General features: G+C 42.7%; 1 protein-coding gene across 2 annotated transcripts in view; it reads right to left on the reverse strand.

Annotated features, from left to right (window-relative positions):
* Nucleotides 1-8,352: 8,352 nt before the first annotated feature.
* Nucleotides 8,353-19,468, reverse strand: part of POLR3A (RNA polymerase III subunit A) — a 55,954-nt gene continuing 44,838 nt past the window's right edge. For both annotated transcript variants that reach the window (XM_075934729.1, XM_075934728.1), the window contains 7 exons: nucleotides 18,790-18,883; nucleotides 18,561-18,653; nucleotides 16,691-16,855; nucleotides 15,918-16,082; nucleotides 15,422-15,553; nucleotides 13,899-14,031; nucleotides 8,353-11,595 (listed from right to left, as the gene is read on the reverse strand). In XM_075934729.1, coding sequence (XP_075790844.1) covers nucleotides 11,450-11,595; nucleotides 13,899-14,031; nucleotides 15,422-15,553; nucleotides 15,918-16,082; nucleotides 16,691-16,855; nucleotides 18,561-18,653; nucleotides 18,790-18,883 — 928 coding nt within the window. In that variant the 3' untranslated portion in view covers nucleotides 8,353-11,449. The remainder of the gene's footprint in view (nucleotides 11,596-13,898; nucleotides 14,032-15,421; nucleotides 15,554-15,917; nucleotides 16,083-16,690; nucleotides 16,856-18,560; nucleotides 18,654-18,789; nucleotides 18,884-19,468) is intronic.

Consider the following 19,468-nt stretch of genomic DNA (forward strand, 5'->3'; position numbering starts at 1 on the left):
CAACCATTTTAACACCCCCTCTTCCCACCTTACCGTCTTCATTTTTCTAGCCCTCGGCAGTTTTATTTCTTCCTCCCTCCATCTTGCATCTTCTCTCCACATGCCACAACCTCACCTCCCTGCTCTCACTTCCTTCTCTGACCAGTTCTTTCTTCCTGCCCAGATAGATTGGTGTAGAAACAAACCAGGTCCAAGTGCGTTTCCAAAAATATTTTTGCTAAACTGCAATACTCACCCCTAGCCCTCAAGACATGAACACAACTTGCCTCAGCTTCTGCATGGCTTAGCTGTTTTGTTTACACGTTAGAATGTAAGTTCTCTCAGGCAGGGACCACACATCTAGGGTGCATCTACACGGCACAGTTATTTCAAAATAACAATGCGAGTGACTACACAGGAAGTCCGTTTTTTAAAATTAAATTCAAAATAACGGATGGCTTATTCCGACTTCTGTAAACCTCATTCCACGAGGAATAACGCCTGTTCCGAAATAGCTACAGGCAGTCCCCGGGTTACATGGATCCGACTTACATCGGATCCCTACTTACAAACGGGGTGAGGCAACCCCGCACTAGCTGCTTCCCCCCAGCAGATTAGGGAGACGCGAAGCTAGCACCCCCCCAGCAGACCAGGGAGACGCGGAGGGGCTTTTCTCAGCAGACACCTCAGCTTGAGAATAAAGGACTGAGGGAAGTGAGGTGTGGGAGAATAAAACTGAGCTCTGGAGAAATGTTTGGCTAGAGTTTCCCCTACAATATGTACCTGTTCCGACTTACATACAAATTCAACTTAAGAACAAACCTATCTTGTACGGAACCCGGGGACTGCCTGTATTTCAAAATAGCAGTAGTGTGGACACTCCACGGCTGCTATTTCGAAATAGCTCCTCCCCAGGGCCATTCAAACTAATTACTCCCCAGTTCCTCGTAAGACTCTAATCGATATAGCACATCCAGATTAGGGAAGTCTGCCTTGGACTAATTGTGAGGCTTCCCTGTAGTGTAGACGCACTATTTCGAAATAAGCTATTTCACAGTATTTCTTCCAGATTAGTTTATTGTGATGTAAGTGTGCAATGTAGACACCCTCTCATATTCATCTGTATGGTGTCTAGCACATTTTGGACACTCTGCAAATAAGCAACAGTACTGTGAACTGCAAAAATCGTGGATCAGAAATCATGAGATGCTTAAAAGCCTGCTTCTGGCTCACCCTCATTGTTATCTACATTACCCTCCAACCTCTTATTTAGGGGCAAGTGTAGGTTGTGTTAAAATCCAGCCTAAGCAGTTTTCACACTGACTACAGCCGTCAAAGTAGCAAATCTGCTGCTTTGGTTTTCGTACAGCTGGTGGAATGAAGAGTGCAGACAAATCACTTATTTGCTGACTGAAGTGAACAATTCAACTCTGTTATTTATCAATATTGTTGCATCACCACCAGAGATGTCATTTCAGAAAAATTCTGGGGGAGGCAGAGTTGTGTCAGCGCATAGAGCTTTCTCCATCCACAACAGCATCTCCAAGGAGGAAAATCAGGCAACTGTGGCTTTCCTATTAACTGTATCCAAAATCTTGGAGGGGAGGGGATAAGGGAGGAGAAGGTACAATAGAACATGTTGACCTCTGACAAGTCTGGAGGGGGGGCAAACGCAGGTTGAAGGAAAGTATGGACAGTGCCTCTCTGGGGTCCTCACTTGCGGTCTGGTGGGGGAACATGTCCTAGTGGTCACAGCCACAGTCCCTCACTACCAATGGGGAGTTGTGGGAGTGGAATTGAGACCCTCCCACTCCACTGGGCTCCATCCCCATAATCCGGTAATCGAGCTGCTTAAAGCTGTTCTCCCTGGGCCTTTTCTTTTCGTTCCTTCCTCCTCCCCCCGCAGGTCAGCTTAGTCCAGTGTTTTCCTCTGGTGGGAAACCCAAGCCTCAATAAGTAAGAGAGAATTACAAAATCCAAGGTCACAGGATACTTCCCTCTCCGGTTGTCTCTGAGGTGGGTCCTCCCTTCCCTGAGGGCGGGCCTCTGTGGGCAGCTGTGTCCGCTCACCTCCAGCTCTGCCATCCAAATGAAGCAAATCCTGCCTTTTTATTCCTCCAGCAGGTGTGGAGTGCGGGGGATGGGAGTGGGAGGGGGCTGAGCCCCAAATAATCCCTTAACCCGTTGTTGCCCAGTATGGGGTTTGTACACCCCATCACAGACTCCTTGTGGAATCACTAATACCCATGTCTCAGGCTACCTGCCTGGAAAGCTTCAGAGGGGTAGCAGAGTTAGTCTGTAGCTTGAAAAACTTGAAAAACAACAAATAGTCTTGCAGCACCTTAAAGTCTAACAAAACATGTAGATGGGATCATGAGCTATCGTGGGTACAACCCTCTTCTTCAGATGAATGGAGTATTAAAAGCCCAGATCCAAAAATAAATAGGGGATGAAGGGGAGGGGAAAAGAGGGGAAAAACAGTGAATTAGAGTGTTCAAGTTACAAGAGACTGATAGAGTAGATGTAAATTGTTCTTAAGTACCTATTGTTTAGTTGAGTAAGGCATTAGGATGCGGAAGGTAGTGTGCTAGAAAGAGTGCATTTTCACTCTATTGCTTACCACTCGCTCACGCAAGGCGTGAGACTGAGTACCTTCATGTTTGTACATTGCTTCTGAGACACCGCGCCTCACATATGCTCTAATTCCACACCCGTCCCCTTGCTTCTTACTCTCTTCCCAGTCTTTTCACAAACTATTTAACAAAATAATTGCAATTAATTGTGAGATTAAAAAATAGTTGGGATTAATTGCAATTTTAATCACACTGTTAAACAGTATGAATCTAAATGCATTATACTTTGGGATTTTTTTTTTTACATTTCCAATTATATTGATGTATTCTGTTTATAAAAGAAAAAGTGTTATAATAGAAGAAGTTGTACAGTGATCACTTATATTATTATTTTTGATTGCAAACATTAACACGGCAGAGAAGGTCAACAAAAGAAATGAGTATTTTTCAACTCACCTCATACAAACACTACGGTGCAAACAATCATGAAAGTACAGCTTGCTAATTTTTTACATAACTGCACTCAAAACCAGAACAACGTAAAACTTCAGCGTTTACAAGTTCACTCACTCGTACTTCTTTTCCTGCCAATCCCTCGGCCAAACAGGTTTGTTTACATTTGTGGCAGACAATGCTGCTTTGCTTCTTATTTATAAGGTCACCTCAGAGTGAGAACAGGTATTTGTATAGCACTGTTGCAATATAACATCAGCCCTGTGCACTTTGTATTCTGGTTGATAATTGAAATCGATATATTTGAAATTGTGCAAAAACATCCAAAATATTGACAATACATTTAGAATCATAGAGCTGGAAGATACCTCAGGAGGTCAGCAGGTCCAGCCCCCTGCTCAAGGCGGGACCAACCCCAACTAAATCAACCCAGCCAGGGCTTTGTCAAACCGAGACTTAAAAACCTCTAGGGATGGAGATTCCACCCCCTCCCTAGGTAACCCATTCCAGTACTTCACCACCCTCCTAGTGAAATAGTTTCCCCTAATGTCCAACCTAGACCTCCCCCACTGTAACTGTAACATTTAAATTTGTATTCTGTTATTAACAGTGCTATTAAAACAGCTTAATTGTGCCTTTTAATCGTTTGCATTTCGTTAATCAATTTGCTTGCATTAGCTGTGATTGACAGCTCCACCTTTCACTTCACTGCTTTTTATGGAGCGAAGGAGGGTTAGGTTGGACATTAGAAAAAAACTTGCTATCAGGTGGTTAAACACTAGAATAAATTACCTACAGGGATTGTGGAATCTCCATCATTGGAGCTTTTTAAGAGCAGGTTAGACTAACACCTATCTAGGATGGTCTAGTCTCAGTGTTTCTTTTTTTATGAAGTACCCCTTTAAAAAGAAGTATCCCCCAGGACCTACAGTTTTCAGACACACAATATTTTTTTCTACCATTGCAATACATTAGTTTAAACAACTTAATCGGAGCCGGGTGGGTGATGGACATTTTTGGGTGTAAAAAGTACAAAAATAATAAAGCGCTGTAAAACTTAAAACAAAGATTCAGTTTTCTCCAAGTTTCAGTTGTGTTGACATACCCCTAGACTTCTCTCAAGTAGCCCTAAGAGTACTCATATCACTGGTTGAGAAACACTGGTCTAGTCCTGCCTTGAATTCAGGGGATTGGCTTAAAGACATCTTGAAGTCCCTTCAGGTACGTCTACACAGCAGTGTTATTTTGGAGTAACTGACATTATTCCAAAATAACAGTCTGCATCTACACTACAAGCAGTTATTTCAACATAATGTTGAGATAACAGTGAGAGCTAGAGGACTTCTTACGCCGACTCCTGTAACTCTCACTTTATGAGAAGTAAGGGAAGTCGGAAGAAGAGTACGCTATCTCAGACTTCATGCTGTGTAGACAGTGCCAAAAGCTGAAATAAGCTATTTCAACTTAAGCTACACAATTGTTGTAGCTCAAGTTATATAGTTTATTTTGGCCTTAGCTCTGCTGTGTAGATGTGCCCTTCCAGTCAGAGGTAACACATGGGGAAGATCATATCCTATTAATTACATTTAACTTAATGTAGGCACCATGACATAGCTTGTGGATGCAGCTTTGCCAGCTTACTGACACCTCAAAAATGTTGGCTTTTCGTTTTTCTATCTACAAAACGGTGAATGATCTATTTGCTAGAAAAAACCCATACTCTGTCGATTGTACTTGATACATAGCACCTTCCCCAGGAAGTTTTGCTCTTGTTTCCGTAGTTTATTGTAATTTATTAGCACAGATCATTTTTCTTTGCACAACACGTTCACCCTAAATATTCGTTGTATTCAATACAACTCAGAGAACAGTCAAAGTGAATTTGTCAAGGACAGAGACTGGGAGGCCTTAGTCCACTAGTTTAAGTTATGAGCCTCTTGTGCAACAGTGATAAGGGGGTCAGGTTTGTATACCTATGTCAGAACTAGCCTGGGAAACACGTTAGAGTCATGTAATTCAGCCTTGCATGTCTGATGGGAATATTCCCCAGGTCACTCTTAACACGAATACCGGCAACCCTCCGCTCGCGGAGAGGAGATTTACTCTTATCCCTTCTTCCTACTCTTAGCCAGCCCCTTTGACTGACACACAGGGATGGTAGGTTTGAAGAAATGCTGGTGGTTCCCAGAATGTCCAGAGCCTGCAACCCTCCCCTCTTCAAGGTCCCCCCACACCTGCCTAAGGCTCAGAGAGGGAGTTTGGGTGCTGGGTGCAGGCTCTGGTCTGGAGCAGGGAATTGGGGTGGGGGGGCCAGGAGCAGCTGCAGGCTCTAGGAGGGAGTTTGGGTGTAGAAGGGGTAAGGGGTGCATGCTCCAGGATGGAGTTTGGGTGCTGGCTCTGGCCTGGGGCAGGGGTCCTGGGTGTAGGATTTAGGAGGGAGTGTGGGTGCAGGCAGGGGTGAGGCTCTGGTCTGGAGTCAGGGATTGGAGTACAAGGCGCAGGCTCTGGGAGGAAGCTCTGGCGCTGGAGGGGGGAGGGAGTTTGGGGTTAGGACGGGCAGGTGTGTGTGTGGGGGGGAGTGTGAAGGCTTTGGAGGGTGGGGGGTGCCACACTTGCCTTGGACACCCCCCTGTGTCTTGAGCCTCTGCTGCTCCTGCACACTCCCCCCCACAGTATGGCCCTAGCCCCACCTGTCACCCAGAGTGACGGCCACCACCCCCACCAACAGTGCAGTGTAGCTACAGCAGCTTCCTGTTGCTTGCTCCTCTCAGCTGCTGGCACGTGTGTCCCTGCAGCGCTGGAGGGAAGGGGGCTCGGTGGCTCCACACTGTGTGTTGCCCCAGCTTCTGGAAGCAGTGCATGGAGACCCGCCCCGGCAGCGGGGGCACCCACGCTGGCAGCTGTTGGAAGCAAGCTGCGGAAGCTGCTCTAGCCCTGCTGCACCGCTGGGGGTTGCAGCAGGGTTCCCCAGGCATTTTAAGTCTCTCGGGGGCAGCACCCCTTAATGCTCTGTGCCCACACCACGGCTCAGCGCCTGCCCTAGAGTCCCCTCAGTCCCCCCGTCCACTAACACTCTCCCACCACGTCTCTCCTGCCTGCTCCCACAGGCCGTTTGCTTCCCCAAGTCAGGAAATCAGATGAACTGCTGCTGAGAACCAACAGGGGCAGGAGCGGCCTTAGCCCCTTCGCATCCCTGCGGGCCCCAATCTTCTCAGCAGCTCTCTCCTCCGTGCTGCATTTGGAGCAGCCCAGAGGGACCAGGGATTCTGCTCTACCAAATGCCCCACCTAAGAACAGGCCATTAGAGCAGGTGGGATCTTTGCCCCCTAACATGTAGGGCAGCGATCTCCAATCTTTTGAAGCGCGAAATCACTTTTTGAATTTTAGTGCAATCCAGGATCTACCTCAAACCCAAACACCCTTGCACTACCCTCCTGCCTGCCCCTTCTCCGAGGCCCCGCCCCACTCATTCCATCTGCCCCCCCCCTCCTCACTCACTTTCATCAGGTTGGGGGCAGGAGTTTGGGGGTGCAAGAGAGGTTCAGGACCAGGGCCCAGGTTCAGAATACAGGCTCCAGCTGGGCACTGCTTACCTCAGGTGGCTCCTGGGTGGGGGTGCAGGGGCCTAAGGCAGGCTCACCCCTACCCTGCCCCTGCCCCACTCTGAAAAGCAGCCAGCACACTCTCTGCACCCACTCTGCTCTGCAGAAATGGAGGGAGGGGCACCATGACATCAGCACCTCATGGCCTCCTCTTTTCATGCCCTGCACAACAAGCAGGAGGCTCCCAAGAGCGAGGGGCACCTCCAGAGGGCAGGAGCAGCACGGCAGTGCTGAGAGGGGGAGCAGATGAAGTGCAAGCAGTTGACAGGCTCCTGGCCAAACCTGTCAGGATCACCTGCCAGAGGCTCCAAGATCTACCACTCGATCCCAATCTACCGGTTGGTGACCACTGCTGTAGGTGAGAAAGGAGACAGATTTCATTCCTTAGAAGGGCAGAGGGGGGACAGTCTGTGAGCGAATGGGGCAGGATGGCAGAGGAGGGGAGCTCCAGGACAAGCCTATGTAGTAGAGCTGGTTGGGAAAGCTCCCACCCCACGACATTTCAATGAATAGTTGTCTAATTTGTCCATGGAATATTGACTTGGAAGTCAGTGTTCCATGCTCCCAGTCTTCTCTTTAGCCCTGCCGGCTGGTCAGACTACCGTCCAGCACAGAGGGCAAGCCGGGACCTAGGGAAGACCGGAAGTGAAGGGTTTCATGGAAGGTGAAAGTCTGCTTGGGGAGCATGGCCTAGAAGGCCAGTGGGACACGAGACAGCTCAGCGACCACCACATGAAGCCATGTTGCAATACCTTTGCCATCTGAAATGTTACGTTCTCGACTGTTAACCAGGCACGCCTAAAGCCACATCACAAAAGGAAATACCTTTGAAAGTTTAACTTACTGCTCAGGTGGGTCCCATTGTTGGGACTTTGGTTGGACAATAAAGTCAGCATTTGAAACAATTACACATCCCACTAATTAGACACAACCAGATGAGTTTGATGAAAATTGAGACAATCCTGCAACATCAATTTGGTTTTAAAAATGAAGTGAGAAATATGGATAATGGTGACTCATCAGGATGTCACTAAGTCTTGTGAAATTTAGTTTGGGTTTATTGAATTGACCAGAACCCCCTCAAATAACTGCTTAGAAACAAAATCAATACCATTAGCTTGATTTTATTTACTTGACAAGATAGAAAACTAATATAAGATTGATTAGCAAGTCATTAAACATTAATTTTGCATTTCCCTTTGCTACTTTTATAGCAATATTCAGTTTTTTTGGTTCAACAGACAGTCAAATACAGAGTCTGGCTAGGAGGGGCATTCAACACTAATGTGTCAAACTCTGTTTGTATCTGGATCTTGCACTACATATCCACTTCAATTGGTTTCTAAAATCGGACTATTTGTGAAAGCTTTGGAATGGTTAGTTTCTCTTTAGTATTCATGAACTGACTCACAGGTTTTACATTGCTGACATGAATTCCCATGTACTCGTAAGGTGTCACACAGAGCTTTGTTGAGCAGTGTCTTCTAAAAGTAAGATGTGATTTGACATCAAAGATAAGCTGCAGAAATGCACTGCAGCAGGTTGAATTTAAATGCCTGCAGCTCCAACACTTCCCATATATGAATCAAAAGCAAATGAATTTTCTTGTTTTCAATATATTGAACTCTACTTGTTCATCGCCTACAATTTCAACTTTGCCTTTGTTCCTTTTTCCTCTCATTGTCAGGATAAGCGACTAATAGATTTAACTTAATAAAGACCACTAACGCATGCTTAGAACAGAACACAGAAAAGTTAGTAAATGCTTTATTATGCATATTTACAAAAAACTGAAGCTATACGAGGCCCAACAAAATTACATCTTTAGAAAATCTTTATACATAGCAATACAGTACAGTATTCCAAGAATTTTCCATGCTATACTCAAGTATTTATCTGCAGCAAGAAGGAGTTTATTATCCCGCAATTTATGCCTTCATCGCATCCTTGCAATATCCCTCCCGCAAATAATTTGATATAGATCAACTGGTCCACCAGAGGGCCATCCAGCTGAAGTATTCATATTTACTTTCAAGATTGCATTTTGCTATTGCTTTCAAAATATTTTAAAGTGGCTTGTAATGACGTGAGTACCAATTTTTACACTGCTCATTTTTAGCCATCCAAATCTCCCCCCTTTTACCCTGCCTGAATCTACACATGGATATACCTCAGTAGCTTGCCTAAAGCTGCAGATTCACATTTTAGGGTAGCAATATAGAGCGTTTCATCTAGGTTTTTTCCTTTCGTCTACTTTTAGTACATCCTCCTCCACGCACAGACATCACTGCTTCCTCTCAGATGCTACAGACAGAAAGGCTGATGGTCTCTTAACACATAACTATGTCTTTCAAGTAGCTGCTGCATGTGATAGATATCACAGTGCACATGCATCTCATCCCAGAGACTGAGTCACCTCTGGACACACTCAGGCAAATGGCAGGTTAGACAGTGAGCTGGCTTCTGTTCAGGTCTGTACTATCTTAGCCTTAGAAGAACGCTGCTCTGAAGGCTGTCCTGTTCCTTTCCATCCTGACCAAATTTAATGAAGGTGTTTGAAGCAAATTTGCTGTGCCTGCTTCCAGGCAATATTGTTTACCAAAAACCAACCAACCAATTCTTAAAAGTTCACACTTTTCCCATACATCACTAGTGTACATTCAGGAAGACTGAATTTATATGCACTAGTTGAAGTGGATCTTCAGTCTAAAGATTATTCCAATAAGTTAAAGGGAAAGTAAAGGCATTATTTTAACTCCAGTGGGTTAAAGGGAACGAAAAGGAACTCTATTTCGGTTTTAATTTCCAGACGTGAGATGACTTTTCTACTTTACTCGTTTTAAAAACAACAACAAAGTTCAAAGAACCTTTGCTGACTTACAAAAATAAGGCTGCCACATGCTTACAGTTTCAGCAATATAACATATGCTATACCATGAACAAAAGTTAGCTTTGTATCATTCTTGTACACAAAGCCTTCTCTCAAACTTTAATGCCAGCTTTGCTTCACATTCTATAAACTCCATTAAATCCTCACTGGAACAGAATCTCTGAGGAAAATACAGCAGTGAATAATAATTTAGTATAAGGAGAGTTTATGGAAACCATAATACAAAAGGTACAATTTTGCACCAAACTTAGAGAGGGTTCTGTTTTCTATTAACAATGGCAATATTCAGTCACTCACATTACACAAGCAAAACAGAAGTGAATTGGTCTTCTGGTATGTTCCTCCCAAAGTCTGATTCTCTTGTATTTTTACTAATACATTCCCCCCTTTGCATTTGGGCAAGCATACAAGGTGTTGTGAATTGGGCATTGGATGCAACTTTCTAGTGCTCATTCCTCATCTTTAGAAATGGCATATTTAGAGATCAGATTTTACAGAGATTGTTCAAGACACCGAACAGAGAAAATCGCTCAGTAGTACGGATAAAAGCAAACTCAACCTCTGGACAGCACTGTAGGAGTGAGACAGTATCCCACCATACTGCATGAATCTTAAATGGCTATTCGTACACTACAAAACTTAAGATTTCTCAAAGGCCCATGGTGTGACTTTTTTCTTCCTCTAGATTTAGTGCTACATCCTCACACACGACGCATGTGTCTCACGCATGGCTCCTACATGTCCAGCTTCCCCCACTTGTCAAAGTTTAGTTAGTGTAAACCCAAAAACAGTTAGTCAATATCATGAATAATTGGGACAATACACTTATTATCCTGACTACTACTGTTGCTACCAGGATTTTGCTTGCAAGAAGCCTTCATGTCTGCAGGCCAGTAGACCATGAATATGCAGCAATCATCCACTCTTTGGGTGGGAAAAATCACTAATCAAAGTAGCACCTTCTACTTCCCCCTCTGAAAACAACATCTAATGACAAACCATCACAGGCTACTTGATTTTCCTTGAGCCTTGTCCTGAGAACCCCTGAAGTAATGCTATACCTCTTGGCAAGCTCAATAAGGTAGCAAAAAGTGAGAGAGGAAAGAGGACCTGCAGAGATGGTTTTAGGCCACAAGGCAGTATATTTCTGCCACCATTTAATGATGTCTTACTTTGGCAAAATGCTAATCTCAGTTAGTAGGTTCAACATAAAGGACACATTGTCTCCCTGAGCAAAAGGCTCTTTTTTGCAGACAAATTGCTTACATTGCTTGTTTATATTGCATGGACCAATACATCTTGTAAAACCAAACAGCAATTATATTTCTTTTGTAAAGAATATTATTAGATTGAAAGCTTGCCATCCTTCATTATCTTACTGCTTTAACATATAATTCTTAGCTTCAACCACCTTATATGCATCTTTTGTAGTCATTTAACCAGTTCTACTAATGACCCTCTAGAGGTAGCAGTCCAAAAACTTCCACTTCTAAAGGCACCAATGAAATTGCATCTGTGCTTCAACTCCCAACACCAAGAAGTTGAGTACATCTGTCAGAAAATGGATGATTTTATATGTGATGATCTAAGAAATAGAAAATCGATTTCTACTACACTGCATCCACCAAATCTTGGGAGTATTTATCTTAAATCACGTAATTCCTCCAGCTTTCTTCCAGCCAGTGTGTTGCTGCTTTTAATATTTGTAGCATGGAAACTTCTTAAACATTAACAATGAAGTATAGTCAATGGACATTCATTTTAGACCTGATTTTTAGTTCTCTGTCTAGACGAGTATCTCCTTTAAAAATCTGTATCAACACAGTGCACTGCCGACTCTGGCAACAATATTTCCCTTGCCTGGTCACAGCTCCAACTATCTGAGATACGTGTAGTGAAAACCTTAGTTTGAGCTTTATTTCAAGTTCTTCCAAATTGGTGTTTCCCAGCTCCTATGTGATAAGTGGAATATGGAATTCGTTATCAAAAATAAGAGGTCTCCGAGGAGGATTTGGCTCCTTGTCTGCTTTGTGCAGCAGTTTGAAGAGTCCTGTTCCGATGTTCATGGGAATTCCCATGATGATACACTCAGAAACACCTAGGAGAGAAAACACAGTGACTAAAAGCTTGCCAAAATTACTTGCTCTGCTGATTCTCCTCTGTATACATCCTTAGAGCAAAAACTTGTTTAAACCTTACATAGAAAGCCAAACATGTCAAAAGTGCTTTCCAGCAGACAGAGTTAAGCAAGATGCTCATCACAACTAATAAATGGCAAACATGTTTTCCAAGGAGAAAAAAAAAACCAGCTGCAGTGAAGGAGCTTCAGTTATAATATGGATTTATAGCTTTCTGTTTGACAGTGGAATTTACAGTGGACAAGGCACTGCCTATTGTTAAGTACAAACCAAACTCTGTGGGGAATTTATCCTGAATGTTGACCTTTCTACTGTTTGTCACGGCAGCAAGGCTTTTGTGCAGCCAGATCAGGTTCTTTTTGGCTGACAGATTTTCAAGTGGAAGGAAGTCTGGAGTATCTCACCACGATAGCTCTTCTCATTATATTTTTTGCATTTTGATGGCTCAGAAGTGCATGTTTTGCAAGCTATCACTCTTGTCATGGATTTAGCCCTCAGGTGAGCCTCAATGCCTTTGATGTGTCAGTTAGCATATGGTTTGGAAGTAAATCCACAAATGCATGCAATACATGCTGTGTTGATGCAATGTGCTGTATTACTGTGTTTTAGACACACACTCCTAGAACACTCTTCAATGACTATGTATTCAAAGATTTAAACTACTACTGTACACAAAAATAAAAGCAATGTTGTAGCTACTTGACTGGTTGTATTTTTTTGGAGTTTCTACAATCTAACATCATGAGATCCTGGCTTATGAATGAGGACCCAACACATTACAATAAATAATAATGATAATAATGAGTAGGAATAATGTGAGAACCCTTCGAACCAAAATGGCTATGTGCTTTTATTTCCTACTCATATGATAATGTAATTGTGCATAGCTTACTTGTAAGAAAAAAATGTAACACCTCTTTACATTTGGAAATGAGGTAATTGTATGTTTTGTCCACCCCATTTTCTTATTTGAACTAAACTGTTACATGAAGGGGACAGCATGGAAAGGTCCTTAGGACAATATTGATTAAGGGAGAGGGAAATTATCGCAGTCAGAGGGGACTTGGAGCTAAACGTTTTCTTTTCCATGCCATTCAGGATGAAACAAGTTTACCATTGAGCCTTCACTTCAACCTCCATTGAGTGGAGTAAGAGAAAGCTGCTACTGATACGAATTCAATACTTTGAGCCTAGAGATATGCATGCACATTTTGAAGATAAATTAAAAAGCTTTTATTTGTTGGAACAAGAGTCCTCTCTATGAGTTTATACCTTGCTTTCCCCCGCCCCCCATGGCCTCTGAGTGCCTAAGAGATCAAGGCCTTCAGCCTTCTGGTTTGTCTTGTTGCAGTTGATGAAACCCATCATAATTATTCATTATTCAAAGCAAAAGGCTCTACATATCAGGCTGAACCTCTGTTAACTGGGACTCGCTGGTCCAGCAACATCCGTGGTCTGACAGGACCACAGGTGTTCCAGGACCAGGGTCCCCGTGGAAGGCTGCAGTTGGGCTCCCTGCAGCAGCACTGCCTGGGACATCCAGGACCCTAATGCCTTGCAGTGGGGCTGCCCTGGTGCGCCGCAAAAGAGCTGCCAGGTGAAGCCAGGAGCTAGGCTGCCTGGCTTAGCGGGGGACAGGAGAAGGGAAAAGGGGAAACTGGCAGGGCAGCGGCGCTGGCAAGCGGGGGCAGGAGGCCGGCAGTGGGGACAGGACTGGAGGGGCAAGTAGCAGGTCAGATATAATCTCCCCATATCTGGCAAAATCCCTCGTCCGGGACCGGTCAGGTTCCGAGGGTGCCGGACCAGGGAGGTCTGGCCGGAACCAACAAATAGGGAACTTAAAACCAGAAATTGGGAACTATTTCCCTTCATTTAGGTCTTAGTAATGGTCAACTACTTGTACAATGAACACAAGAAAACTGATCTTGGCAGATAACTGAGGAGAGAGACTATTTCCTGCTATTTCATTTAGTTAGAGGGAAAAAATCCCAAGGAACAAATTGAATCCCCATCTGTACAGGCTGGCTTTAATAACTGATTTTAATATCTTTGGGTGGAAACAGAATGTGGCTCCTAGGGCAGTGTCCATAGGAGTTATCTAGCCTCACTTCTAAGCTTCCATCATATATGATCTAGTTTCATTTTTGTGTTTTAGGAGGTACACAGAAAGCTCTGGCAGGTGGGCAACACACACACAGTTTTAAGAGCATTTTGCTGAGGCTGAATGAATTCCACATGCTACAGTCTAACCTAAAATACCTACCACACACGGAATCCTTCTGCCCAAAGTAGGCAGCATCAAAGAGATGGTCTGCAGTCTTTTCGAAAGAAGCCAGCATTAGCACACTCTCTTTCATTTTTGCCAGCCCAAACCTAGTAATGCCCAGGACTTCACCCTAAATCAATACAGAAACAGAAAAAAGTCAGTCACGTGTCAATCCAGGGTTTCAGTTTAATTGATTGATGAATTAAAGTAAGCCGATACGTAGTTTATTTTAACAGTACTGAACAAGTCTAATAGTCTAGAACGTAGCCTCTATTCCGGTGCTTCACGCTTGGAGTCTTTTAAAGGTTTAAGGCTTTGATAATAATGAAAGTTTAAATAAAACAAAAAATTCATAGGCAGTAGGATCAGCTACAAATCATTTGAAACTGTATGATGCCAAGTAAAATGAAGAGATGTGAATCAAAAAAGCCTTATGGATGACAGAAAAATGTTCAATTATTAACCAACCACTTAAAAACAAAACAAAGCCAATCTTTGTAGAGGCTGCTATCAAGAACTCAGTTGAGAGTATCAGTTATCGTTGGCCAATGAATTGGACCCCAAGTGTAAAATGACTGGATATTGCAAATCCCCCATTTTAGTCACGTTAGAAATTCCACTTGAATTTAAAGATATTAGATCTAATCCTGTTTCTAAATCCATGTTGCTATAGAGCACCGTGACCCTAGTGGAACTAGTATAGTTGTGATATATGGGACGGATGGGTAAGAGAAAGAAGCAGATGCTGGAAATCCGACAAGCTTGCCAACACTATGCTCTGTGCCCCTTCTCCAATGAAACGGGGCAGCCGACTTGCTGCAACATTTTGGAAAGCTTTCACAACCAGCACAGAAGCTATTAGAGTCCTAAGAGTGCATCAGTAACTGCCCTGCAGCTTTGGGAAGCAAGGAAACGCCTTAGAAAAGTCCTTAGCTGCTTTCCCTAAGGGCAAAGTGCCCCCACATACTCCTGCAATTCTCACTTGACACACGGGAAAGGATTTGCTCCATTATGTACGTTCACACACATTAGCAAGGGTGTGAGCAGCTATTTTCCTTCCCCAAGGAGCACTTCACATTGCATCAACATGGCCAGTGCTATAACCATCCTCCATTATGTAATCTGCTTCCACTTGCAAGGGCTCTACCCTGCTCTCTGCTACGAAGCGCAGCTGCTGCTTTCAAATATATGAACAGATACACACAATGATGCACATACTTGGGTGCCCACACAAACTATGCTCTTTATTGGGACGGGCCAACTAGACCTCCAGGGTGAAATAAAGACACTCCAACCTCTAAATGAAGCTTTTCAAACAGACTGCGGTTCTCAAGTTATGGATTAAATCACCCTTTAAATTTGAGATAAGAAGTCAGTCAAAAGGGTCAGTGTGATAAGCAGTTATTTCGGTATATAGCCTATTAATAAACCTCAAATGAAAATTCTTCCATTGATTCCATAAAGTTAACTTGGCTAAAGAGACAAATGTGACAGCAAAAAGAATGCACCACAAACTTTACCTTGTATGTCATCAGATCTGATAGCAGCATAACATGCCTCCTGTCAATGCTCATACCATGGTTTACCATAGTGTACTGAATCTCATTGATAATGGTGGTTCGAGCAGCTTCAATCCCTAGTGTTCTCTCTACCTAGGAGAGAAATCAAATTAGATAAGTGAAGAGGAGAAATGCTTTAAGCACTGAGGCGCTTCTTTGTTTGAACATGGGACTGAAGATTTTCTTAGTGATCTAACTAGAAAAATCTGAAGTGATTTTCCTCAAATACAGCTTCTATCAACCCCAGCATTTCTTATTTTTTAAGACTTGAATTAATAAAAACATTTGCTCATTAAAAGTAATTGAAGTCTGCAGCTGAATTAGATTATACACATACACACTGATTACTTGTGAAAATAGAAGGGATTAGTTTTACGTTGCATTAGCCATCTGTAAATGAGCATAAGGAGAATCAAGATGCAGCCAGAAGTAGTGATAACACACTCTTGAGCATTACCTCATAAGTGTTGTTAGAAGTGGTTTTTGTTCCTTTAACTCCATGGGTGGCCATGACAGCTCGTAGGTTATCACCTTCCACCAGAAGTTTGTATTTCTCCTTGCCACTCTGCTCATCAATATGAATGACAGCTCGAGACACTTCTGGGATACCTTGCACTACAATCTTTGTAAAATAAGAAGCTGTGTAAACTCAATTTGTCCACGGAGCTTTAAATAGACAAGGTGAAAAAATTTACATCTTACGACTTTACAAAGTGATCTAAAAACTCCACTTACAATATCACAGTGGTCTGATCATTAAAATATATATCAGTGTGATTTCTACTATTTAGAAAGGGCATTCACCACATTACTGTTTTTACAACTTGTCTTCCTGCCCCCATATTTTGTATTGGGGTCCAGAAAACGAGATCTTTTCCTCTTTCTCTGTATGACACACAGCACACACCCTGTCAATTACAGATTTTTATTTGCAACTGTCTCTAAACCTAGACTAGATGTGATCCTCACACAAGCTTTGCAATGCATGTGGCAGATTTTATTATGGGATCCTTTGAAATCCTACCCTATTTTTAAGTGGTAGGAAATTTGGTGCTCATAGCACTTTTTATCTTCAAAAGTCTTACAATCAAACATACTCCACAAAAATATCCTAAGAAATCTTCATTTTACATAGACCACATGGACACTCAATGCAATCAAGAAATAGGAGTATTTCCCACATACAATCTGAAGTGCTTACCAACTGCAAAAGAAAGAACGTCTACTTACCTTTGGTAGCTCTTCTTTAAGGGATTGCAAGACGTAATACATTGAACTCTTACTATTCTCACGAGGGGTCACACACACGACTGCCTCTCCATGGACAGCAACATCCCCTGGCTTCACTCTTAACTTAGATGTGCAGATAGAGTACCGCACAGTCTCTGCATTCACCTGTGGCAAAATGATTCCTTGACTATTAAAACATGTCCTTTAACTAGTTAAAGTCTTCCAGCTCTGCTGAAATCAAATTTCTGCTCCACTCAACTAAAATATTATTGCAGTGGGATGGGTCTAAATAACAGAATGTTCATAGACCATCACTAAATCGCTCTCTGAGCGAAACATGCCCCTGTGCAGATTGTCCACAGAGGCTTGAGTCTCAGTGTAGTGTTGCATAAGGAGGAACTTTTATTCAATAGGACACAGAACTAAATGGTTTGCCGTGCTGCTGCAGTAGTTTTGGTCCCAGGATATTATACACCAGGACAGTCAATAATAAAAGAGATATTACTGTGATACTGGTAAATCAAGTGCCAGCTCTGGCCAGGCTGTACACATTAGCTAAGAACTGATAACCTTGTAGTTGGAAACCAAACCAGCTTACTGGTATGTTAGTTTTGTTCAACATAAGCATTTGTCTTAACAGAATATACTTAGTGTTTAGACTTTATGAAATGCTTACAAGTTGCTGCATGCATTAATCTCACTTGTAGCACCTGTCCCTCATGCTCTAAGCAAAGAGGTCAGTATGGCTTTATGGCTCTGAACTTGTGGATCCATGCATGGGAATCATCTCCCAGACACTGTAAGGAGGTCTATCAAGATTAAATGGGCCATTAAGAATCAGCATAGTGCACAGAATTGGTGAATGGCCCTATCAGACCTTGGAAATACTATGTACAAGGAGGGTTTGTCTCATGAACTGGAAGGCCAAATGTAAGATATAAAACAGGGTTACATGAGAATTTGTCATCTCTTGGCTGTTTTAACTCACAGGACCAGAAACATTAAACAAAGGTAGAGGTCCCTCAAGTAAGCAAAGGCTCCACTCAAAGACATTTTGAAGTCACAGATTACTACATCTCTGTCACCTTCAGGAATCATAGATAACTTGAGCGTGTTATGTGTTTGCTTGCTTTAACTTGTAAACAACTGTTATTTATTTTTCTTATTTAATAAATATTTAGATAGGTTGTTACAGGACTGATACGGGGGCTGATTTTTATGTAAAATCTGGGGTGACTGGTCTCTTTCGACTGGAAGCAACTTGAATAGTGTGTGATGTTTGGTGTCAGTGACCATTTACTAAGTCTAGCTTGCCTGGATGGAGCATTTAAGGAGACTGTCTGTGTTTCCCTGATAAGACTGCTACAGTGATCCACTTCAAATTTGTTAATGACGCGATGAAATCTAATTTTAGAGCATTCCGCCAGTTTGAGCTGTCCGCCCTGGTTTTGATAGTTTGCCCCGAGACAGACACTTCTAGATGTGAGCTACGCCAGACAGTGTGACAGCTACCTTACTCACTTTCTCAGAACTACACCTGCATTCTAAAAGCCACACTGACCAACAGCTATTCACCTCAGAAGGCTCAAGAGAAAAATACTTTAGCAGTGGTCTGCTTACAAGAGTACCATAATTCTGTGCAACTTAATTGTAAATGCAGACATTAACATAGGTCAGGAAACCAGAACACTTGCTGCCTATGCTATTCCCAGCTCTGGCTCATAAATTGCCAAATCTGAGTACTAAATGGAGTTGTCAAATTTGTACGGATGGGACTAGCTTGTCATCTCTGGAAATGGCATCAACCAGTGTGGATAAAGGGACCACTGCTTGTTCTAGTTTACTGGTCAACAAGATGCAGAAAGCTCACCTCTAGTCTCAGCAGTCTAATCCGCTCCAGTGAGAGCTTGACCAGTATAAAGCAATCATCAGGAAGAAACACTTCTTCAATGTACTCTGAAATCTGCAAGTTACAGATCCAGATGGCATAGTTAGAATTTCTCCAAGAACAGTCACCGTCTGCTACAACAAAGAGTCGGCAACAATACAGACTGGAAATTTTAAGTTTAATGTAGGACCAACAATAAAGATTTTCCTACCTCTCCTAATAGGGTTTTCTCAATTCTTCCCTTAACTAGACGGGCAAAATCAGAATCATCGTCCATGTCCAAGTGTGCGGTGATAATAGGTGTGCTACACAGAGTAAGACAGAGCTATAAAATTTACTAGCTAGATTATAAAACAGTATCTTTTTGTTACATCCTAGCTCCTGTGGTTAGTCTCAACTACCATCCTCCATCATGACAAATAGGACAAAGAGGCTGCTGCTTGCTAGGAAATAACAGTACCCAAAACTGACACAAAGTTTAAGAAAATTAGTCTTTAAATACCTCAAGTTTGGAGGAATGCCACAGTTATTGGAATTCACACTCCAAGGTATACAAACTCCATGAGGTTATAAGACGTTTTTATTTGCTGAGTTTACTGTAGCAGCGCTAAAATACAGTTCAAGATGAACATCAGAAATATAGCAGTGTTTTAATTACTGCACATGCTAGACTCATCTGATGTAGACTAATCTGTTGACAGTCTGTAGTCTTTAACTGAATATTCTGGATACAAAGCATTCTGCTTTAGTCAGTTATGAAATTATTCATTTTCAGAGGAAATGATTGCCTAATCTTGTGGTTTGGCCCATAGAAGAGTCATTTTTGGACGGACTGAAATAGGAGATTTTCTTCCGATTAAGAAAAAATGTGATGAGTAACTGGGTTCATC

Source organism: Pelodiscus sinensis, chromosome 8 (genome assembly GCF_049634645.1).
Source record: "Pelodiscus sinensis isolate JC-2024 chromosome 8, ASM4963464v1, whole genome shotgun sequence".
NCBI classification, from domain to species: Eukaryota; Metazoa; Chordata; order Testudines; family Trionychidae; genus Pelodiscus; species Pelodiscus sinensis.